This window comes from Xyrauchen texanus, chromosome 46 (genome assembly GCF_025860055.1).
Source record: "Xyrauchen texanus isolate HMW12.3.18 chromosome 46, RBS_HiC_50CHRs, whole genome shotgun sequence".
NCBI classification, from domain to species: Eukaryota; Metazoa; Chordata; class Actinopteri; order Cypriniformes; family Catostomidae; genus Xyrauchen; species Xyrauchen texanus.
In genome coordinates, this window is record NC_068321.1 from 16808394 (window position 1) to 16833536 (window position 25143).

A 25143-nucleotide genomic window follows, 5' to 3' on the forward strand; every position below is an offset into this window, starting at 1 on the left:
TGGCGACTGGCTCTATTGGATCTCTTGACTACGGCTGCTGCACACATTGTCAGCATGCAGAGGGGGATGTGGACGGCTTGATCTGACCAGTCAGTACACTGACAGAGGTAAGAACATCATAATTATTTTCCCAAATAGAGTCACAAACTTGTGTAATGGTCAAATGTGCAGGGTCGCGTGACAGTGTATCTGTTTGGGTTGGTTTTGGAAAGTCTTAGTTAGGAAGGATCTTGTCTGTATTTTGGCAGTGGAGGGGTATGAAAAGAGCAGGACTCAAAGAAAGCAGGCATGCTCAGAATGCCACTGGGCTCCAGAAAATACAGAGCGAGTGCAAGAGAACGCGACAGAGAAAAGAGAGGATGTTGAAGGAATAGAGGTAAAGTAAATGGGAGAATGGTACCTCAAATGAGATAAAGGTTTATGGAAACAAATAGCAGAAAGGAAAAAGTGAAAAGGAAAAAACAGAGGTTTGCAAAAAGAGAAGGAGAAGAAAAAGTATGGACAAGGATTGACACAATGAAAAATACTCGAAAGTCTTAAAAATCTGCTTTAATAGGTAAGTGACATGAAACTTAAAGCTGTTCAAGCAGTGTGACATACTATAATAAATCTAAAACTATATAAAAAAAAAAATCCTCATCTTCTGTAATGATTAGATATGCTGTTTTAGGATATCATGTTAATTGAGAGAAAATATAAAAGAAATGTGGACCATTTACAGAACCCTGAATATACACTTTCCCGTATGCGTATAAATTCTAACCTCAGATTATGAATAAAAGACTTGAAAAAAGTTAATGAACATGATAGATTGCAACCAACCATAGAAAGTTTACTCTGCTGTACTAGTCTAATCTACTGTAAAAAAAAGAAACTAAAAGTACAACACTGAAGTATACAGAAAAAAAGAAAGAGAATGTGACTGATTGGGTCAATACTGTAGATAGTCCAAGTTGAAATCTTTTTAACAAGTGATGTTGATACTGTGTTGAAGCACAGGAAGTCATGCTGATAAGCCTCGCCTTTTACCTACTTTTCTAGGTTAATTCATGAGGTCAGAACCTCATTAGCTGCGAGATTAGAGAGACTTTTTAGGGAGGATGTTTATGCACTCTAGAAAAGAAAATGTGCTCCACCAGTTTTAATTGTGGAGAATGTGACATTTAAAAGACATACATCTGGAAAGTATTCCCAGCACTTCACTTTTTCCTCATTTTGTTATTTTACGGCCTTATTTCAAAATGGATTAAATTCATTATTTTCCTCAAAATTTGACAAACAATACTCCATAATGACAACGTGAAAGAATTTTGTTTGAAATCTTTGCAAATGTATTCAAAATAAGAAACAAAATTACATGTACGTAAGTATACACAGCCTTTGCTGTGACACTCAAAATTGAGCTCCGGTGCATCCTGTTTCACTGATCATCCTTGAGATGTTTCTACAACTTGATTGGAGTCCCCTGTGGTAAATTCAGTTGTTTGGACATGATTTGGAAAGGCACATACCTGTCTTTATAAAGTCCCACAGTTAACAGTGCATGTCAGAGCACAAACCAAGCCATGAAGTCCAAGGAATTATCTGTAGACCTCCGAGACCGGATTGTATCGAGGCACAGACCTGGGGAAGGGTTTAGAAAAAATTCTGCAGGATTGAAGGTCCCAATGAGCACAGTGGCCTCCATCATCTGTAAATGGAAGAAGATTGGAACCACCAGAACTCTTCCAAGAGCTGGCCGCCTGGCCAAACTGAGCGATCAGGGGAGAAGGGCCTTAGTCAGGGAGGTGACCAAGAACCCGATGCTCACTCTGACAGAGCTCCAGCATTTCTCTGTGGAGAGAGGAGAACCTTCCAGAAGAACAACCATCTCTGCAGCACTCCCCCAATAAGGCCTGTATGGTAGAGTTGCCAGACGGAAGCCACTCCTCGGTAAAAGGCACATGACAGCCAGCCTGGAGTTTGCCAAACAGCACCTGAAGGACTCCTAGACCATGAGAAACAAAATTCTCTGGTCTGATGAAACAAAGATTGAACGTTTTGGGCTGAATAGCAAGCGTCATGTCTGGAGGAAACCAGGCACCGCTCATCACCTGGCCAATACCATCCTTACAGTTAAGCATGGTGGTGGCAGCATCATGCTGTGGGGATGTTTTTCAGCAGCAGGAACTGGGAAACTAGTGAGGATTGATGAATACCTTCTCCAGAGCGCTCTGGACCTCAGACTGGGGTGAAAGTTCACCTTCCAACAGGACAGTGACCCTAAGCACATAGCCAATATAACAAAGGAGTGGCTACGGGACAACTCCGTGAATGTCTTTGAGTGGCCCAGCCAGAGCCCAGACTTGAACCCGATTGAACATCTCTGGAGAGATCTGAAAATGGCTGTGCACTGTCGTTCCCCATCCAACCTGATGAAGCTTGAGAGGTCCTGCAAAGAAGATTGGGAGAAACTACCCAAAAATAGGTGTGCCAAGCTTGTAGCATCATACACAAAAAGACTTGAGGCTGTAATTGGTGCCAAAGGTGCTTCAACAAAGTATTGAGCAAAGGCTGTGAATACTTATGTACATGTGTTTTTCCATTTATTTATTTTTTTAATATATTTGCAAAGATTTCAAACAAACTTTCATGTTGTCATTGAAAATAATGAATTTAATTCCTTTTGGACTAAGGCTGTAACATAACAAAATGTGGAAAAAGTGAAGCGCAGAGATTACTTTCCGGATGCACTGTAATTGTCATTACTTCATTTTGTCTTAATTTTTTCTTGCTTAATAGCAAGTTCAAGGTTGATTTAATTTTTATCAAAGAGTGTCTGTTCTCACAGAAAAGAAGTGTGTGAAGGTTGCCATACTGTGCCAGGAGGCTGGCCAGGTTGGCCATCGAAGGTTTGTGTTGAAACCTTTGCCACAGATTGAGAAGAATTGAAGAAAATCAGTTAAAGTGTGGCCAAGATGGCTGAGAAGAAAGTCAGGTAAATGTTCATCTTCTTCTGATTCCCTAATTTCTATTTAATTTGGTAGATTACAATTCAATCTTAGTTTAACAAGCAGATATGGCATCCATCTAAGCTATTTGACATGGGCATGCATGCGTTTTTGTGTGTGTGTGTGTGTGTGTGGTGTGTGTGTGGTGTGTGTGTGTGGTGTGTGTGGTGTGTGTGTGGTGTGTGTGGTGTGTGTATGGGTTTGCTTGTGCTTGCGTGTTTGTTTCCTGGTGTTTACAGCCTACCTGCTAAGCTGATTAATGGGGGCGTGGCTGGATTAGTGGGTGTGACCTGCGTCTTTCCCATTGATCTCGCCAAGACCCGCCTCCAGAATCAGCAGGGTGCTCGTGTCTATAGTGGAATGTGAGTACCATGTCTTTATGAGTTCCCATTCATTATAATGACACATGTCTCCCATATGCTTAACTTAGTTGTGGCATCAAATTCTGGTGTTAGGTATCAGAGAGTTTAAATTTGTGGTTTTAAGTGTGGCGTTGTAGGAGGCCTATATGAATATTGTCATTTGATAGTTGTTAGAGTCACAGCTGTTACTCAAAAGTACTGCTTTGTAAAAATGTACAATGTATTGGTTTAAAATTGTATGTGCGAGATGCAAAATCGCAAGTGTGGACCTCTTTTATTTTATTTAATCTGTGTACTTAGTTTTGTGTCTCTGATTGTACAGTAAGTTTGGAGAGCCAACAGAACATTGTAACTCATATAGAAATGTAATATATGGCACGTGCGTATGAACATATACGTGTATATATATACAATTATAGTTCATATATTTAGGCGTGTATGTACATATTCAAATACCACTGTTATTTGGGAAAAATATGTTGCATGTACTGTATGAAAATTGCAATTTTTGCAGTATTTTTAAATACATTTGCATGTATTTATGAGTATGTTACATTTTATATGAGTAAGAACCAAATGTGAACATACATACTGTATTATATATGTGCTTTATATATATTACCATATATTAGGTTTCTGTATGGAAAAAAAATTACAATGTGTTTATCATTAAAAGAATATTTCAGTATCTTAAAAAACAACCGCATATAAAGTTTCACTAGAAGCAAGGGATTCGTAAGGAAGACGTGTTATTGTTTTACACTGGGTGGAGGACTTTGTCTAATTTAAAATGATTGCCTTGGATTTTCCTGTATGACTCAGATGATGCAAAACAACTCGTCACATGCCACTTCATGTTTGATCTAAAAAAACTGATTGTTTACACTCCCAAATGATTATTTTTTTTTTTGTAATTTGTGATAACATAAAGATAAGGAGAAGTATACTTTTTTGTAATGTGTGTGCAACTGACATATTCTTTGTAAACTTATGTAAGTGGCACAGCAAATACCAAAGTGGTTTGTGGGCAAGAGTTCTACTGCCATGTTTAAAGCTATTTTTTTGCAACATTACTCACTTATTTGTGAATGTCTGCTTCGGGGTTTGGGAAACAGACATTGGAGAACAGAGGGCAGTAAAACAAGGTTTCTATCTGTTTTAAAGAGATGTTCTACTGCTTATTTTGGTTGGTTTATTCTAGTTGCAAAGAATAATTTTAAAGGGATAGTTCATGCAAAAATAAAGTCGGTCATCATTTACTCACCCTCATATCATTCCAAACCCTAACAAATTTTGTTCTTCAATGGAACACAAGAGGAGATATTTTTGAAGAATGTTGATGAATGTTTTTTCCGTATAATGAAAGTGATTTGAGACTAAAGCCTCGTGCACCCTGTATGATTTTTACAATCCTTTATGGTTGTTGCTTGTCATACTGTAAAATATTATCCCATTGAGATCTTGGGTAAAAGTCATGGCACACTGTGCGACATTACGATTCTACGGAAGCCTTTTTTGTCCTTGGTCTTGTTTTCTCGTGATCAAGAGTTAATTTTCTTGTGACCTCAACATAACACATTTCTATTTCTCATGATTACGGCTTAATTTGCCCTTGTGTTCTCGTGATTTCGATTTGCAGTTCTCACAAGAAAACACCTTTCATGCCTGCAGCACCACATAATGTCGCAGACACAGCATCTTTATGTTCAGTTTATCACAATTGTTGGCTTCTATAGGTCAAGGAGATGGATTTTATCTAGTGAAACGCAAGCCTGCTTACCTGAATCTCTCTGTCATCATCTGCTATCCATTGAGTAGTGATTAGAAAACAAAGCTGTCTGAAGCAATGGGGCTTTCATTACAAATGTATTGAAATTGGGTTTGTTACTCGAAACATCTGTAAACTGTTTGAAATGAATTGACATCTGGTGTTCCAAACAATTAAACACGACAAGTAAGCCGCTATGGCTGACAAAGTTTTAAGCAATAAAATATATTATTAATGCTTTTTTTTTGTGTGTGTGTTAACGTAAGTGTAAAATAAGTGTTTATTTAAAAAGTAATATCCAAGTGAAGGCTCAATGGCTTCAAATATGAGTTAAGAAGTCACTATGTTCTGTTAAGAAAAGAAAGAACTAACGTTGATGATCAGGGCTTTATTCTAGAATAGATCTCTCATTTCATCTGTTGTGGATCACGCCCTGAGATGTTGCCACAAATGGAGAAAAAGAAATCATACAGCTGGTGCTTTATTGTATCCCTTTTGCAAAATCCTTATTTCAAACAAATGCTAAAGACTGAAATCGGTGTCTATATGGAGACCAACTGGTCCTCAGTATCCTATGTGGGCATGGCTTGGGAGGCTCTTAAGGCGATTATTAGGGGTCGGATCATACAATATGCCTCATTCACCAAAAAAATCCAAAGCACGAGAACTCGTGGAGTTGGAAGGGAATATTAAAAGTGCCTAGGTGGAGCTGAAGCGCTGAATGTCATCTAATGGCCTCAGAGAATTGACCCGATTGAAATACAGATGTAATGCTATATTGTTGCGGAAACTGTAGTTTTGGTTATTTAGGGCAAGACAGACATACTTTGAGTCGGGGACAAAGGAGGGAAGCTTTTGGATAGATATATAAAGCAGAGAGAGTCTTTTTCTACCATTCCCTCTGTGAAATCTGCTGGTGGTGAAATGTTTACCTTGGCCATTGTTATTAATAATGCCTTTAAATAATTATATCTTGATCTTTACAGTTCCACATCTTCATCTACTGATGAAGCTATTTAAAAATTTTGTAGAACCATTCGAAATCCCTAAATTGACAACTGAGCAAAAAACTAGTAATTAAGGCCTTACCTACAGGCAAGGCTCCGGGGTCAGATGGTTTTGCCGCTGAATTTTTTAGATCTTATGTTCCACTTTTGTTAGAAGTTTATTCTGAATCATTAAAGAATGGAAAGCTTCCTCCAACCATGACACAAGCCTGGTTCAGTCTGATTCTTAAAGGCAAAGATCCAAGTGTGTGTAAAAGTTACTGTCCAATCTACCTGATCCAGCTAGATGCAAAAACTTTAGCTAACTGATTAAGTACAGTTAAAACATCTCCTCATATATATATATATATATATATATATATATATATATATATATATATATATATATATATATTAGATCACGTGGGGTTTATTTGGGCTGTAGCTCTTCTGATAACATTAGGCGTTTCATCAATATAATTTGGTCAGTGGCAAATGATCAGTCTCCGGTCGCTGCCATAAAGGTGTTTGATATGGTAGAATTTGATTATCTTTTTACGATTTTGGAAATGGATGGGTTCGGTAGTACGTTTATTGATTGGACACCCTGTAGCTGCGGTACAAACAAATTTATTAATTTCAGATTATTTTACTCTGGATAGGGGCACTCGGCAGGGTTGCCCTCTTTCCACATAATTGTTCTGTCTTGCTCTGGAACCATTAACGGCCTCGATAAGAAAGGAGGATGATTTTCCAGGGGTGGTGTCGGGAGGCGTGGTGCATAAGCTTTTGCTTTATGCAGATGATATTTTATTATTAGTCTCTGATCCTACTAAATCTATGCCTTGCCTCCACTGAATTATTTATTCCTTTTCCAAATTCTCAGGATACAAAGTCAACCGGTCTAAATCTGAAGCCTTGTACAATTCAAGATTTTTCATCGGTTCTGTTGGACCCCCTCTAAATTGTTTAGGCTTGGTCTTTTGGGGGGTGTTGAAATACAACAGTTTTGGTTAAAGGAGCAGAGTCTGGTGTGCCATGTGTTAGGCATTCAGGTATCATTTTGCCCCAGACTCCACTGTCTTGGGTGATGGGGCGGTCATTGACATTGAAAATAGACACATAAAGACTTGGGTCTTAACCAGTGTCATGATCGCCAGGCAGATCATTTTGAGGGGCTGGAGGTTGGCTGTAGTACCCTCTTTTCAGGACTTTGGACCCAGTCGTTCCAATTGACGCTAACTCTTCAACTCTCATCTGGCTGTCAGAGGAGCAGTCAAACTGCACAACTGCGAAGCAGAATTTCTGAAACTGACACAACTTTGCCACAGACTAAGACTCATTGCATTTCAAACTAAGCTATCAAAGACAGCAGGTTTTGCCCCATGACAAGAGAAATCTTTTACAATCCCCGAAATCTGTCTCGGATAGCAAAATCATGACCAAATTCATATATTGTGAACCCGGCAGTCAGTCTTTAACACACTACCTAAATTATCCTTTTGTATTCCATGGGAGGAAAAAAAAAAGTATTTTTAGGTTTGGAACAGCATGAGCATGAGTAAATGATGTCACCAATTAGGGTTACGGTTACGGTTAGGGTTAGGGTCTTGAAGGAACTTAAAGAACTTCAAAACTACTTGGCTTGGAGTATTTCTGTGTGTTTTTCATTGAGATGAGAACATTCCATTGACAGTAGCATTCAACAGACAATCATATTGTTGTGTTCCATTCATTATATATTAAAACATGTCTGTTTTGTTTTGAAGGCTTGATTGTTTGGCAAAGACGATCAAAATGGAGGGCTACTTTGGCATGTATCGAGGTATGATGCTTCTTTTTCCCTTTAGCTACGAGTAACAATTGTGTGTAACCGATTTGCCATTAATTAAGTCAGAGTAAATGCAAATTCCTCAGGATATCTTGATACAGGATAATACTACCATAACAGCATGCTTAACGATTACCATGTGTAACAATTAACTAGCATATCTATTTAGAATATATAACTGCATAGTTCCAAGAGTTCAAAGTTAGACTTCATTTTCGATTATTTTGCTGTGTTTTATGTTTGTAAGACTGGTTGTTAGCATGTTCATAATTTCATGATTGATAATTTTTTGTTCATGTACTGTTTATAACATTTGACAGGAGCTGCCGTGAATCTTACTCTAGTCACTCCAGAGAAAGCCATCAAACTGGCTGCTAATGATGTCTTCAGACAAAAACTCTCCAAAGATGGGTAGCCACCCCTTTTAATCATGTATACAAGCAACTCTATACCGTTTAAAGGCATAGTTCACCCAAAAATTAAACCTCTGTCATAATTTACTCCCCCTTATGTTGTTCCAAACCTCTATGGAACACAAAAGTAAAATAATGTTTTAGTTATTATAATAAGAACTTATTTCCTTGGTTAATCATTGCAGTAATCTCCTTTAATAGAACAATAACAGGTGTTTTTTTTATTTTATTTTACATGATCTTATCTTCCCCAACTGCCCATAGAAAATTACCTCTGTGGGGAGAAATCCTTGCTGGCTGTGGGGCTGGAACCTGTCAGGTGGTAGTTACCACCCCCATGGAAATGCTAAAAATACAACTTCAGGATGCTGGCAGGTTGGGTAAGTGCATTTAATTTGCTGCCTTGAGTGTCATCCAGGGTATGTAGGTCTCTATCTTGGGCTGGCTCACCATGTACAAAGGTTAGCCAGAAATAAAAGAGACTGTTTTATTATAAGGAACAAACGATGGTGTCACAAATGCCTCGTTCTATGTTAGTGTTTATCAGTGCATAACAGTTAACACCTGGTCCATGTTAAAGGTATAGTTCAACCAAAAATGAAACTGTCATTATTTACTCAACCTCATGTTGTTCCAAACTCTGTGGTTTGGCAGAATGTTAGCCATAGTCACCATTCACTTCCTTTGTATAGAAAAAGATGCTATGGAAGTGAATGGTGACTGAGGATAATATTGTGCCTATTAACAAATCCTTTTCTGTTCTACCGAAGAAAGAATGTCATAAGGGTTTGGAATAACAAGAGGGTGAGTAAATTATGAAAGAAATAACATCCAGGTTAACTGAATGGGGCATTTTCTCTATAACCATAACAGGAATCTTAACAGACCGTTTACATTACATTCCATATGCATGCTTACAAAATTCTCTATTTTACTACAGGATGAATTTAAATGGATAGTTCGCCCAAAAATGAACAAACTCTCATAATTTACAAACCCTCTTGCCAGATGTGTATAACTTTCTTCTGATGAACACAAATGAAGATTTTTGACTAGTGGTCAGACCTTTGAACCTCCAAAATCACATGAAGGCAGCATAAAAGTAATCCATAAGACTCCAGTGGTTAAATCCATATCTTCAGAAGCGACATGATAGGTGTGGGTAAGAAACCGATCAACATTTATGTCCTTTTTAGTATAAATCTCCAATTTCACATTCTGAAGTGGAGATTTTAGTAAGAAATTATTTAAATATTGATCTGTTTCTCCCCCACACCTATTACATCGCTTCTAAAGATGTATATTAATCCACTGGAGTCGTATGGATTACTTTTATGCTGCCTTTATGTGATTTTTAGAGCTTCAAAAGTCTGACCACCATTCAAAAATCTTCATTTGTGTTCATCAGAAGAAAGTCATACACATCTGGGGTGGCATGAGGGTGATCAAATGATGAGAGAATTTTCATTTTTGGCTGAACTATCCCTTTAAAGCTGTACGAAAGCCTGTCCTAGGAATCAAAGTCGTTTTGCTACACGGATGGATTATAGTGGTACACACAGGAAGACGGTCTTGGAGAATGTTTATCTCTGCACACTTACTCATGTTTGTTTAATGCGTTTATGACTTGATACCATTAATACAGACATAATTGCCAAAGAATAACTGGTTCAGATGGCATCCAGAAAGACTGTTCAATAAATACATCTTTGTGAAGAATCTATCCTCCGACCTCTGATTCTCTGACCGGAATCCAGTCCATATTTGGCCGCCTCAATCAGCGTATTATAAAGTTGTAGCACACCTTTGCTATATAAGTGGTCCTTCGAGCCGGATTGAGAGCAAACCGAACCAATATGGACAAAGCAGAAAGTGACCTATCTGAGGCAACGTCCAGACCTCGACGCAAGATTCATCTGCCTACACATCTGGATGATTACGATGTTGGCTACCACCCTGCTGGGGACCTTCCTCCAAAGGCTTCCTCTCACTGTCCTAGTCAGCCCCGAAGCAGCTCGAGAAAAACGTCTCGCAGTGGTGTCAGCGCTCAATCCAGGACCAGTCGGCGTTCCATTACGTCCGCTGGCGTTTACGTCCCACCAGAGCTCTCTAGCGTCCAAACTGCTATGTTGGAGGAAAAGATCAAACAGAGACAGTATGACAGTCTAAAGCAGCAAGTAGTAGAGGACTCGCTGATTGATCTGGAATACCAAAGACTGCAGGTACAAGCTAAAGAAGCCCAGCGCATGCAAGAGGAAGCGCTAGCCGCAAAGGAGGCCCTGTTGAAACAATTAGAACGACAGCGCAAGCTTCAAGAAGCAGAGACTGAACTCGAAGTAGCTAAGCTTGTATCCTCTATGCTCTCTGTAGACTCTAGATCGACCACTCCAGTCCCTACAGACTCTGGTTCTCCAAATGTTCAACAGCTTGCATCAGAGCGCAGCCAGGCTTGTTCACCGCAGCTTATGTCTTACGAACCTCAGCAGCTCCCCTTCCAGTCACCCGCTGTGACGTCAACGCTGCTGCCCTGTCTTACAGCACTGCCTGATCCTGATGTCTCTGCAGCGAAACCTAGACCGCCACATTGGGCCTCACCTGCTCCGCACTCATCGGATGCACCCATGCCCACTGCACGTGACCCAGGGCCACAAGCATTCTCATCGCTAGTCCCTGACGTTGCACCATTGCCTTCTACTGCCGTGCCAGTACACTGTGTGTCATTACCGTCGAATGTGGCCCCTCAATCTTCAGGAGTGTTCACCGTTCCGACGTCCACTGCGTACCCCATGAGCAGCGGCATGCAGCGTGTGACACAGCAGCCTGTTACTGCCACATTACCTACCCATCGCTACAGGCTACAACAGACAGCGACAACGCCGGTGACAACACTTCCAGGTCCATCGCAGCTCCCTGTCTTCAGCCACCAAGCATCGGCGACGACACTTCATACTCCTGGTTATGTTAAAGCATCTGTGCCTCTTCCCCCAACTGCCTACTCACCTCAACCGAAGTCCAGAGCTTTTGCTCGCATCAGCCTATGGCATTCCACGACCCACGTTACCTGTTTTCGAGAGTGGCACTGAGAGTGACTTTGCTTTGTTTAAGTTAGCATTGGACAATTTGTTGAGTAATCACCATCATATCAGTGAACAGTATAAATACCATGTTCTCTTAAGTCATTTGGAACTTCCTAGTGCCCATCAGCTAGCTAAATCCTTCATGTATCATCCCCAGCCTTACACTGCTGCTCTGCAGGCACTTCAAGACAAGTATGGACAACCAAGACAGCTTGTTCAGTCTGAGTTGGGTGCCATCATGAACACCCCACCTCTTAAGTTGGGTGATGCTAATGCATTCGACTCATTTGCATTGTCAGTACAGTCTTTAGTGGGTATGCTGAGAACTCTTGAAGGCCCGAATGGTTACTGAGCTTTTGTGTGGCTCGCATGTAGACCGTCTCTTGAGTAAACTGCCACCAGCCTATCGTGACAGTTTTGTTGAATACTGCCTAAGTCGAGGTATTCTCCAGACCGGCACCGACAAGACCTACACATTACCTGATTTCGCCGACTGGCTTCAGATTAAGTCCCAAGCGAAACGCATCTCTAGCAGAGCAGTGGCTATGTTCCAGAGTGAAACTCCGAAGCCTCTCGGTAGAGCTCGAGGAGTACTTTATCCAAGAGGGCAGCCGAAGCCAGTTCTCCTGACACGTGAGAGTGTAGCTAAAACTCCTGAGTCGACAGCCTCTAAGTTCAGCTCCAAGCCCAAGCCATACTGTCCCCATTGTGACAACAGTGATCACTATCTCAACTCTTGTGAGGCATTCAAGAAGTTGACTACTTCCCAGATTGCATCTTGGATTAAAGATTGTAAACGATGTTGGAGATGTGGACGGTCCCATGCTGTAGAGTCTTGCAACCTCAAGCGTCCATGTAGAATCTGTAAAGAGCTACATCTCACAGTTCTTCACGATTCCATCAAAGACACTACCAGTGCTGTCCTCACCGTCAGCCTCCCATCAACCCGGGTTTACTTGGACAGACCGAACCGTACACCTAGAGTCATGCTGAAGGTCATCAAGGTCCTCCTTCACAATGAACATCACACTATGGAGACACATGCTGTCCTTGATGATGGGTCAGAGAGAACACTTGTGCTTCCCCCTGTAGTGCAGCAGCTCAAGCTTACCTGTACCCCAGAGTTACTTCATTTACAGACTGTTCAGCAATCTTCCACAGAACTCGCAGGTTCGTCCGTTTCTTTCGAGGTCTCAGCAGTCACCAAACCCAGGCAGCGGTTCACTATCTCCAATGCTTTCACTGCGACTGGTTTGAGTCTCGCGGAACATAACTATCCAGTGGCTGCGCTTCAACGAGCTTATCGTCATCTGAGAGATCTTCCTCTTTCCCCTGTTGACAGAGTCAAACCACTACTCCTCATTGGTTCTGACATGCCGCACCTCTTAATGCCGATACAGCCTGCATGCAGAGGACCAGACGGAGGTCCAATAGCCATCAGAACACAGCTGGGATGGTCTCTTCAGGGTCCCATGAGCCCCAAGCAGCCCTCACGGTGTTATCAGCAGTGCCTTCATATCACCACCACTCCGCTTCAGGATGATCTGATTCGGCACGTCGAACGTCTCTGGCAAGTCGACACCTTCCCATACAATGAGAAGATGGTCACCAGGTCCAAACAGGACAAAGATGCTCTCGCTATGCTCCAGAACGCCACAACCAGTGTGAACGTAGATGGCGTTCAACGTTATGCTACACCATTGCTCCGACGCATGCCCATGACCATATTCCATACAGACAAGAGCTGTTCTTCCTAGTCTTCGAAGTACTGAGCGCAGACTGGCACGAGATCCTGAATTAGCAAAAGCCTACTGCACTGAAATCCGCAAGTTGGAATCTGCTGGATATGTAGCCAAGATAACTGCAGAAGAAGCACACAATACCTCGGAGTCTTGGTTCATTCCACACCATATCGTACAACACAATGGAAAGAACAGGATCGTCTTTAACTGTTCATTCCAACATCAGGGTCAGTCCTTGAACAGTCAGCTGCTTCCTGGTCCGATGCTGGGATCCTCTTTGTTAGGTGTGCTTCTGAGGTTCCGACAACACACAGTAGCCGTGAGTGGGGACATAAAAGCTATGTTCCATCAGGTACGCTTGTTGCCCAAGGACAAGCCAGTGTTGCGGTTTCTTTGGAGGGACATGTGCAGAGACCAGGAGCCTGAGATATATGAATGGCAGGTGCTTCCGTTCGAACTACATGCAGCCCGTGTTGCGCCATTTACGCCCTCCAGCGCAGTGCCCAAGACCACCAGAACGACCAGGTCAGTCTGGTTAACATAGTTGAGAATTCCTTCTATGTTGATAACTGCTTGCACAGCACTTCAAACTCTGGTGAAGCTAAGGAGGTAGTTGATGGACTTCGTCAATTACTGTCTGAGGGAGGCTTCGACCTCAGACAGTGGGCCTGCAATGTACCCTCTGTAATCGGACATCTTCCTGCAGAAGCCCGGTCTGCTAACAGTGAACTGTGGTTGACAAAAGCCAGTACAGACCTACAAGAACCCACTCTGGGCCTACGGTGGGACTGTCTCAGTGACACCCTAGGCTATAAGTTGCGATCAACCGAGCATCTAGAGCCTACCATGAGAAACGTGTACAAGACCTTGGCCAGTCAGTATGACCCGCTGGGGTATATCCTCCCGTTTATCACCCGGGCCAAGGTTCTCATCCAAGACCTCTGGAAACAGAATTTGGGCTGGGACGATCCAATAACACCTTTACAGCTGAGAGAGAAGTGGCTAACTTGGCTGCGAGAGATTCCTAATCTCCTTCAGCTGCAATTTCCTCGACCTTATGCCCCAGCCTGTGCTGATTACCCTAGTGCCATCCGGGAACTCCACATATTCTGCGACGCATCAGAAAGAGCATACGGCTCCGTGGCCTATTTGCGTACTACTGATGATCAAGGCCACATCCATGTCGCCTTTGTTCTGGCCAGATCCAGAGTGGCTCCCAGAAAATGCCTCTCCATGCCTCGTTTGGAACTGAGTGCAGCCCTGACTGGCGCCCAGTTAGCGACGGTGATCCAGACGGAGTTGCCTCATAATTTCCAGACAGTCACCCTCTGGTCTGACTCGACGACTGTGCTGAACTGGCTCACCTCTGAGTCCTGTCGCTACAAGGTATTTGTAGGGACACGCATAGCAGAAATTCAGACCCTCACAGACACGGCTGAATGGCGGTACATTGATTCAGCTCACAACCCCGCTGACTACATCACAAGAGGCCTGACACTGACCCAGATAGCAGGACCTCACCCGTGGAGTTCAGGACCAGACTTCCTCCTTCAACCTTATGACCAGTGGCCATCTATACCCGTTACTAAGGTAGAATCGGAGATCAGTGAGTTGAGGAAAACTGCGTTCATCGGCACTGTTAAAGTCACCAATCATTTACTTGTGGACTCTGATCAATCTCACACATGGCTAGAGCTTATTGAGGCTACTGTCAGGTCCCTACACGGGGCGGCTGCTGCAAACAGTGACTCTTCACTGCAAGCAGATGACTATGTTGAAGCAGAGAAGCTTATTCTGGCCCAAGCTCAACAGGACTCATTCCCACTAGAAGTCCAAGCTTTGAAGACTGGACAGCCGATTCCAGCTACCAGCCGTTTGGTATCCCTTGCACCAGAGTATGATAAGGACACAGGTCTTATCAGAGTAGGGGGACGGTTACGTAGAGTTATTGACCTTGACCTTGATGCTATTCACCCTATACTGCTAGACCCTGGTCATTCTACAACGAAGCTGATAATTAAAGAAATGGACAGCCGACTTCTGCATCCTGGTTCTGAAAGGGTGCTAGCGGAATTGCGTCGCCAGTATTGGATACTTCGGGGCCGAGAAGCCGTCCGTAAGCACCAACGAAAATGCCAAGATTGTCAGTTCTGGCGAGCCAAGCCTGAAGTTCCCCAAATGGCCGATCTTCCATCTTGCAGGCTGCAACTTCACCAACCGCCATTCTATTGTACTGGGGTGGATTGTTTCGGCCCCTTTTCAGTCAAGGTTGGTCGTCGCCATGAGAAAAGATGGGGTATCCTTTATAAGTGTATGACAACCCGATGTGTGCACCTAGATCTGTTGGAGCACCTTGACACTGATGCATTCTTGCTCTCTCTGCGTCGCTTCATAGCAAGACGAGGTAAGCCCATGGAATTGCTCTGCGACAACGGCACCAACTTTGTAGGAGGAGACAGAGAACTACGGGACACTTTTGATGTCATGGCACCCAAGCTTCAAGAGCTGCTTGCTCCACAGAAGATCAGATTCCGCCACATTCCACCTAATGCTCCTCATTTCGGAGGAACCTGGGAGCGTGAAGTTAAATCTGTAAAGACTGCACTACGTGTCATTCTGCGAGAGCAAACGGTGCCAGAGCCAGTGCTGCAGACATTATTAGCGGAGGTTGAGGGTATTCTAAATGCCAAGCCTCTCGGCTATGTATCTTCCGATATAGCAGATGTTGACCCAGTGACTCCAAACCTACTCCTAATGGGCCGTCGTGATGCCTCCCTACCTCAAGTCTTTTTCGACTCTACCAACCTGCTCGGAAGACGCAGATGGAGACATAGCCAGGTGTTGGCGGATCATTTCTGGACTGCCTTTATCAGAGATTACCTCCCAAGTTTACAGGAGCGGCAAAAGTGGAGAAAGGATGGCAAAGAGTTAATTGTGGGCCAAGTGGTTCTCATTGTTGATCCCCAACTTCCTCGTGCCCTGTGGCCTGTGGGCACAGTGTCTGAGACATTGGCTGGACCTGATGGGAAAATCCGCACTGCTCGCGTCAGTGTTAATGGGAAATCCTACACTCGTCCAGTTGTTAGGTTGATTCCACTTCCTCCCTTTGAGGAAGAGCCTTAGATTTTCAGACTTTCTTGGTGTTTACAATTATCCTGTCAGATAATTGGGGGCGGCTGTGTACGAAAGCCTGTCCTAGGAATCAAAGTCGTTTGCTACACGGATGGATTATAGTGGTACACACAGGAAGACGGTCTTGGAGAATGTTTATCTCTGCACACTTACTCATGTTTGTTTAATGCGTTTATGACTTGATACCATTAATACAGACATAATTGCCAAAGAATAACTGGTTCAGATGGCATCCAGAAAGACTGTTCAATAAATACATCTTTGTGAAGAATCTATCCTCCGACCTCTGATTCTCTGACCGGAATCCAGTCCATATTTGGCCGCCTCAATCAGCGTATTATAAAGTTGTAGCACGCCTTTGCTATAAAAGCTTATAAGTATTTAATATTTCCCAAATGATTTAAAAGTGGTCTGTGTTTGTCTTTACAAGCTGCTCAGCGGACTGTCACTGCTTCTGCTCCTGCAACTGGTCCGATCCCCTCATTGGTTCCCTCCCGGGTAGCCCAACCAGACAACAATGTCCCCCCTCGACCGTCAGCGACCCGCATCACTCTGGAGCTTCTTAAAACCCGAGGCCTCAGAGGTCTTTATAAGGGGGCGGGAGCTACACTGATGAGGTACAGCACAATTGCCCTTTAAACTCATGCAGATCTGGAGTAACATTTTATATTTCTGCTATAGAAATTTCCATGACTTTTGAGATTTTATTAATTTCTGTGACTCTTCAGTCCTGGAAAACACATTGTTTTTAAAATACACTGATATTTCCAGGTTTTTCATGCCCTGGAAAAAGATTATTTCTCTAAAAATTCCCTTTCTCTAAATAATATGTAATCTGTTACATAAATACAAAATAATATTTAACATAAATTTTTGAAATATTTACTCGGCATATACAAACATAAAAATATCTTAAAATATTGGACTCTTACAATAGTCAAACAGGTTCAGAAAAACATAGTGGTGAGAAAATTATGCCAGGACTTTTGTTTCTGGGTGAAATGTCCTTTTTAAGTCTGGTAATTTAAAGCAAAGTTTGACAATTAATATTGTGATCTTTTCCCATCCTTTACAATCTTTAAAAAACTTTAGGTGATGAGTTGGCTCTCCCAGCAAATCCACACACTGTTTCAGTACAAAAGGATGGATATAAAGTCAGAATGACCTCTCACCCTTGCCTTTAAAGACCGCCCACACAAATAAACCCTCTCACCTATCCTTACAGCCCCTGCCCTGCAAGCTGCCTCCAATCTGTGATGTAATCCCAGATGAACTAATGTAACCTACCCAGCTGACTGTTCTGATCTGTTATTTATAGCTTCTAATGAACCATAGGCGGAATTCTCTTCATAATGGAATTCTAATGAGAGCAGCCTAAGCTCAGTCTATCTCTAGTCTCTTGTCTCTGATTAATGGCTCTACAGTCTAAACTACTGAAATATATAATATTTCTACATTCACAGTAGGGTTGGGAAAAATGTGAAATTTAAGATTTGGCTCCCTTTCAGATTATAGGATGTTGAACTGGAATGACAGGAAGGAATCTACTGAATTGCTGAACAGAAGACTTTCTTAGATGTCCTGTTAAAGTGCTTCATGTTGTTTGACTCTTTATTTGGGAGTAAATAAGAACAATCTAGGAAATTAATTACTTCAACCATGAAAATTAAAGGTAGTTTTTTTAAATATATTGAAATAAATATGACTTTTTCTGAATCCGTGGAGCTTAAAAGATGTTAGGCAGTATGTTTGTCTCAGTCACCATTCACTGACATTGCATTTTTCCATTCAATGAAAGTGAATGGTGACTGAGGCTAAGGCTGTCATTCTGCCTAGCGTCTCCTTTTGTGTTCATGGGAAAAGAAAGCTACATAGGTTTGGAACTACGAGTGTGTAAGGGATGACAGAATTGTAATTTTTGGGTGAAGTACTGAAAAATATATATTATTAAAAACTATGCTTGAAGCTTATATATTTCATAATATTTCAATAAAAAATCAATTTTCTTTTTGCAACCTCAATTCACATTCAATTCAGGAATTTATTTGGAATTTAAGCATTCTCAATTAAATTCTCAGTTTACATTGTTTCTCATTCATTTACATTTTATCCAAAACGACTTAGTGCATTGATTCAAGGTATACATTTTATCAGTTTGTGTGTTCCCTGGGAATCAAACCCATGATCTTGGCATTGATAGCACCATGCTCTACCAGTTGAGCTACAGGAACCCCATTTAGAGATAAAAAGTAATCAGACACCGCAATCAATCATGATTCATCAATAATGCCCTGCAGCTATGTCTATTCTACTGCATGACTGTGGCTCCATGTTTTTTTTCCACATTTTCCAGGGATGTCCCCTTCTCCATGATCTACTTCCCACTGTTTGCCAACCTCAACATGGTGGGCCGGACAGAGGATCGCTATAGCAACCCCCAGGAACGGGCCCCCTTTCTGCAGTCTTTCGTGGCTGGCTGCATGGCTGGCTCAGTGGCCGCAGTAGCTGTCACTCCCCTGGATGGTGAGATGCAGGCAAGAGAGGAGTAGAGGACAACACAATATGCTCTCTTCTTTTGAAAAGCACACAAATAAATGTTCCATTCAGTTAGCAGAACAAGCCATCCAAGCTAATTCCTAAGCCTTCTTCAACACTAGTGTGCTACTGAAAAAATCTTGGGTGAGGCTAGTGAGTTAAAGGGGTAGGTTACCCAAAAATGAAAATTCTGTAATCATTTCAAACCTGTAGGATTTTTCTTTCTTTTCGTAGAACACAAAATAAATTTTAGGCAAAATGTTAAGGATTGACAGCCTCAGTCACCATTCACTTGTATTGCTTTTTTCCCCCATAAAATGACAGTGAATGGTGACTAAGGCTGTCAGTCCCTAACATTCGGTTTAACATCTCCTTTTTGTTTCACAGAAAGAAAGGTATACAGATTTGTAAAGGGTGAGTAAATAATAACTATTGGGGTGGCTTTGGCTCAGGTGGTAGAGCAGGTTGTCCACTAATCACAGGGTTGGTGGTTTGATTCCCGGCCCACACGACACCACGTGCTGAAGTGTCCTTGGGCAAGACACTGAACCCCAAGTTGCTCCCAATGGCAGGCTAGCACCTTGCATGGCAGCTCTGCTCTCATTGGTGTGTGAATGTGTGTGTGATTGGGTGAATGAGACACAGTGTAAAGCGCTTTGAATACCGCTAAGGTAAAAAGGCACTATATAAGTGCAGACCATTTACCATTTATTTACCATAATAACAGAATTTTCTTTTTTGGGAAACCTTTACCAATAAATCAATCTTTTTCACCTAGCATGAACAAATTTGTTCAACAACAACAACAACAACAAAAAACTCTTAGAGTATTACATGATAGGAGGGACCAAAATATCACATAGGGGCTTGGGGTAAGCTCTTTTGATTAGGGCAATAAGCAACCATCTATCAACCTCCCAGAACACCATAGCATAGTGTTTTTAGCATAGCAACATGCTAAAAACACTCTTTGCAGCCGCATAACAAAGCCTTTAGAAATCTCGTTTACTAATATATGGTTTCTCTCGTGAATTAGTGGAGACATTTTTTGAACAATTTACAAAGTAGGTTACTCCCAAAATTTCGTAAAGGAACAGCATGACTCTTTTGTATTTCGGATTAATTAGTGTACCCCATGCATTGTGTGAGAATCCTACTGTGATGTGTGGACCACAACATTTCATTTGTAGAAAAGAAAGTGCAAAGTCTGCAAATTAGCGTTCAAAAACCCTTTTTGTTTAGAGCTCTTTTAATAAGTCTATTGTTTCTAGGGAGAGATCATTCTTTGTTTCCTAAAACAGCAGTAAAGGGGACAGAAGGATTATTTGGACCGTGGAAAAGTTGGCAGCCACTGCAGTGTCTTTATTTCAAGATTTGGCAGTTCTCTCTGGAACATTACTTAACAAACATAACATTGTTTAGAGAGTCAGTTGCAGATTTAGGTATGGGCAATATGTGCAGCCACCAGGGGCGGCATCTTGCCGGGGATGGCAGCCCCCCCTTCAGAACCACACACCACCCTCGCTAACAAATTGTTGGCAGTGGTGGGGGGGACCATACAAGCTACAACCAACAACCACCACTGCAGAGAGTCAAAAACTTGACAATCACCCATTTATTTTATTGATCCATCACCGATGTTTACCTTTGAAATGTGGTAGAACATAAAGTACCTATTTCCTAGATACATGTTTAGGTCTTGGTCTACAAAGGTTAAACTGAAAATCTCATTGATCAGGACAACAATAACCAGGCCCAGACAGAATCTGTAACTTTTTTTATTTTTATTTTGCATGTTCTGCACTGATTGTTAGGAAAAATCTGCAGAAGGGCTTTAACCATATTAAAATTTGTTAAATAGAGCTGTGAGTACTATACTCTTATTGATAGCTGAAAGCATCATGAAACTAGCCAAAATATTTAATAAACAAACATGAAAGGATTTTTCTGCTGAGTTCTGCGCACACTGATTCCATTTGCATGTGCCTGGAAATAACCTGTTTGGGAAACCAGAATTGAGAAATTAAAGTTAAAGGTAGGTCTGTTTCTGGGGGCCTGGGTAGCTCAGTGGTAAAGACGCTGCTTACTACCCCTGGAGTTCGAATCCCAGGGCGTGCTGAATGACTCCAGCCGGGTCTCCTAAGCAACCAAACTGGCCCGGTTGCTAGGGAGGATAGAGCCACACGGGTTAACCTCCTCATGGTCACTATAATGTGGTTCACTCTCGGTGGGGTGCATGGTGAGTTGTGCATGGATGTTGCGGAGAATAGCGTGAAGCCTCCACACTCGCTATGTCTCTGCGGTAACATGCTCAACAAGCCACGTGATAAGATGCGTGGGTTGATGGTCTCAGACGCAGAGGCAGCTAAGATTCGTCCTCCACCACCCGGATTCACCCGGAGTCACTACGCCTCCACGAGGACTCTGAGCACATTGGGAACTAGGCATTTTGAATTGGGAGAAAAAGGGGAGAAAATATATATTTTTTTTAAAACAACCAAAATAATATAAAAACTGTCTGGTTATACCTACACCTGTTACTGCAAAGTTTTGAGAAGACAGAAAGTGTCATGTAGTGATACTATTTGTCATTTTCAGTTATAAAGACCCGTCTACAGACCTTACAGAAGGGAGAGGGAGAGGACTTTTATAGAGGCATCATTGACTGCACACAGTAAGTATTTTCGTTGTATCGAAATTCGTATTATTAGGTTTTATCTCAAGTTTGAAACTCGAAAGTAAAGTTTGCATAAAGCTGAAACATCTAGATATCCCTTACAAAAGGGTAATGTGATGGTACCATGGTAAAGAGATGGTATCATATGGTAATACCATGGTTCTTTGATATATATACTGTATGTACCATACTACTTGGATTACCATAGTCATATACCATGGTAATTATATGGTACTACCAGCTACTTAAAGAGTACCAAGTTACCAAAGCTTTTAGGATACTTTTTTGTGGATGATATGGCAGACAGTCGACAGTTAACCAAATACCAATCAAATACTATTGGAAAGTTGATATGTCCTGGGGTGAAATACAATACTCTATCTAAAGCTATTTTAAACTCCATTATACAAATTCTTTTAACCTAATTAATTGTGAGACTACATGGAATATTTCTACAAAATGCATTTGTCACATAAAAGTACCATTTAAATGAACTAGTGAGGGCAAAAAGATGATGGTGAAATGGTGATCTAAGCATCTAAGATATCATTCTCTATAAATACATAGAATTTTCAACCTAAAATCTTGATGTTGATAAAAAAATTTTATGGACACATTATATGTAAGCCACCTTAATATAAATGTATAGTATGTGAACGTTTGTAAACACGCCTTCGCCCTTTTACAGACGCATTTTAAAACGAGAGGGACCAGCAGCGCTTCTCAAAGGAGCAATGTGTCGAGCACTGGTCATCGCTCCTCTCTTCGGCATTGCCCAGGGCGTGTACTTCTTGGGCGTTGGTGAGCATGTGCTAGGGCTGCTGGGATAGCAGCAAGTGACGTCACCTCAATCATCAAAACACAGTGCTGTTTCTACAGAAGGAGAGGGAGAAAAATTACAAGAAAGAAGGGAAGAGAAGAGGAATGATGTGGAGAGGAAAAGAAGAGAATGTCCCAGATTTCATTTGAGATGTGAATACGATGTAAAAAATGGAGTGAAATCCGTGTATCCAACCAAAGGAGGGTCAAACACTTTGGGAGAACAGAGGAGGGTTGTTTAATGCTTACATAAGAGCCAAAATTGCACACTAACCATGTTTAAGAATCTAAAAGCTGTAAACCAGGTTCTTTAGGTAAGACAGGGTCCTGTTTTGACTAATCTGGCAGGGTTTTTTCTCCTCAGAGTTTAATTATGCTATTTTGTAATGATTAAGTATTTTCATTTGTTTTGTTTTTTTAAGTCGAAGTGTTTAATTTTTTTCGATGTTAATGCCAGTTTAACATGCAGAGAATTTCAAGTTAGCCACCCGTAGTTTGATTTCCAGAAAAGTGTTTCCTCTGTAGCACTTTCAAAACATTGCTTTGTTTGTTTGAGCATATTTACCAGCCTGACTCCGTAACATTGGCTCAACCAATGCCGTGAGTTTGGGGCAGAGCTACCTGTTCTGACCATCTAATGACAGACAGAAGGAGTGATCTATTTGAAAAACATCATTGGGTGTGTTCGACTTCATGCAGCACTATGCAGACCGATCAGCACCGTACATGAAGCAGTGCATGTCAGGTAGAAATTTTGTCCAACTTTAGACATGCGCCAATGCCACCTCACCATGACATATGCCATCAAAGAACCGTGACAACATTTAGAGACCAGCCGCCTGGCTCAGTCAGCGCAGTTGCACCAAAGTGGCTGCACAAAGTCTGATGATCGACATCGCTTGTTCCAATTGGCCAGACTAACCAATGACAATGGTGACAGTATTCATCAGCACATAACCTTTTCAAATACATAATGTTTCTGGTTACTATATATCTAAATTCCACTTCATCTGCAATAAAGAAAGCAAACATCATTCAATCTTCTGTGACGGCTTAACGGCTCTCTTTTCAACTCCTCCCCTGACTGCAACCGACAAATCACGCTGAGCGGTAAGGCAAAGCACAGTTCAAGTCGAACACACCTATTATTATTGCAATAGAGCAACAATTTGGTTCCGAAAGTAAAAATCTCATACATTTTTTGCCATAGGGGATTTTATTATTAACAATAACTAATAAACCTTTAAATACACGAGCTCAGAGTTTGTTAATCAATGGTATATGCTTAGCTATAGCCATCATTCTGAGTAATTTCAACATATTTAAAAAAAAAATTAATAATATTTAATAGCAGAATTCCTGTTAAAGACTGCATTGTCCATGATCCTGAGGGGAAAATCCACCAATCGGTCATGGTGCAGTGACAATTTGATGACAACCAAGTCGGTCTCTCTTTGCTCTCAAACTGCTTATATATTTGAATATTACATTTATATAATTATTTTAATATTTTTCCACAGTTTTTAATTCAATAACATCATTTGTAATGCCTAATGGGACTGCAGTTCATTCCCTCATTGAAGACGTTAAGTGCACATTCTTGTTCTTTTGTCTGATTTTCAAATAATGTATTGCTTCAAATCAAAGTTTGGAATGTTGTGATTCACCTCGGAGCTAGATGGTTTAGAACTGTTTTATGAAGGATTATATGAAATCGCTATGGAAAAAAATGAATGGGAAACATACATCCGGAACCAGGGTGGCTGAAATTGGGTGGGTGCCTTTGCCCTTAATTTTGTTTGGTTAAAGTTTTAAACCAAGATAAATCATGATGAACATAATGATTCATTTGTTAGTAATCTACATTAATGTGTATTTAGAAGGCAGTAAGTAGTTTTGAATCAATGTTGACAATATACAGTTCTGAACCAAGATTATAGATGAATTACACCCTTTAAACAGCAAAACAAGAAGCAAATCAGTGTATGTAGGGTCTGCTTCCCTAATCTTTGTAATCTGGTTGCTACTTTAATCCTAGTCTCTCCGTAAATCTCAGTACATCTGAAGAGACTGCTGGGTTATGCTGTTGAGGCCTTGTCTTCCTGTCATATGTTACGTTGAGGGACAACATTACATGTTGTGTAGGGAATAATAGCATAATTATGGGCTTCATTTTGTAATGCTCTCTAAGTGATATTTTTGAGTGCAAAATAAATGAAATGCAATAAAGCCTTATCCTTGCCAATTAAGTCTTTTACTGAAATTTTCACTGAAAACGTAACAAAAAGGACCAGTTGCTTTTAAAGTATTGAAACCCTTTTACATCATTTGTGTCTTTGTTTACTTTTATGTGGATAATTAGTTGTATAGGAATTAATAGTGCCCTCCATGTTTTTTGACTCTGATGTTTTTTTTTATTATTATTCTGTAGTAAAGGGCACAGTGTGATATGTCAGAATTAGACTGTTCTAACTATGCAGAGAAACACAAGTGAACACAATCTTGAATAGAGATACATCTTAAATGCACTTGAAAAGTGAAAAGAAAACTTTGACGCTTTTAATTGCTCACAATTTGTATGAACATTTCAAAATAAAAGTCCTTGCATATTAGTTAATAATCAGAAAACGTGGATGTGCAATCATTTTGCTGTTCAGCTTATAGTCCAAAAACCCGGAAGAGAATTCGCTTTGGCCCTGGTTTCCTATGGGTTTTTATAATGGGGGATTTGAACCTATGAGAAAAATAAGGTCTGTGGCAAAAATCACTTGACGATATGTCATTTGAGGTGTAATTGTAGAACAAAACGTC

The 25143-nt window shown here is 41.2% G+C and overlaps 1 protein-coding gene across 2 annotated transcripts; it reads left to right on the forward strand.

Annotated features, from left to right (window-relative positions):
• On the forward strand, nt 1–24951 carry slc25a18 (solute carrier family 25 member 18). Of its 2 annotated transcripts, none has more exons than XM_052119510.1 (10): nt 1–107; nt 2831–2977; nt 3230–3352; nt 7876–7931; nt 8258–8348; nt 8615–8730; nt 16732–16918; nt 18655–18824; nt 21435–21510; nt 22202–24951. In XM_052119510.1, exons 2-10 carry the CDS (start codon nt 2958–2960, stop codon nt 22341–22343), a joined length of 981 nt encoding a protein of 326 aa, XP_051975470.1. In that variant the 5' UTR covers nt 1–107; nt 2831–2957; the 3' UTR covers nt 22344–24951. The 2 variants fall into 2 exon arrangements, with proteins under 2 accessions (XP_051975470.1, XP_051975471.1); XM_052119511.1 differs by lacking the exon at nt 1–107 and adding an exon at nt 247–376.
• The last annotated feature ends 192 nt before the right edge of the window (nt 24952–25143 follow it).

Bases quoted from the DNA above. Each gene is read 5' to 3' on its own strand.
- slc25a18 (XM_052119510.1), top strand. From the start codon at position 2,958: ATGGCTGAGAAGAAAGTCAG. The intron at 2,978-3,229 runs GTAAATGTTCAT...TGGTGTTTACAG, and splicing joins ATGGCTGAGAAGAAAGTCAG to CCTACCTGCTAAGCTGATTA. The intron at 3,353-7,875 runs GTGAGTACCATG...TTTGTTTTGAAG, and splicing joins GCTCGTGTCTATAGTGGAAT to GCTTGATTGTTTGGCAAAGA.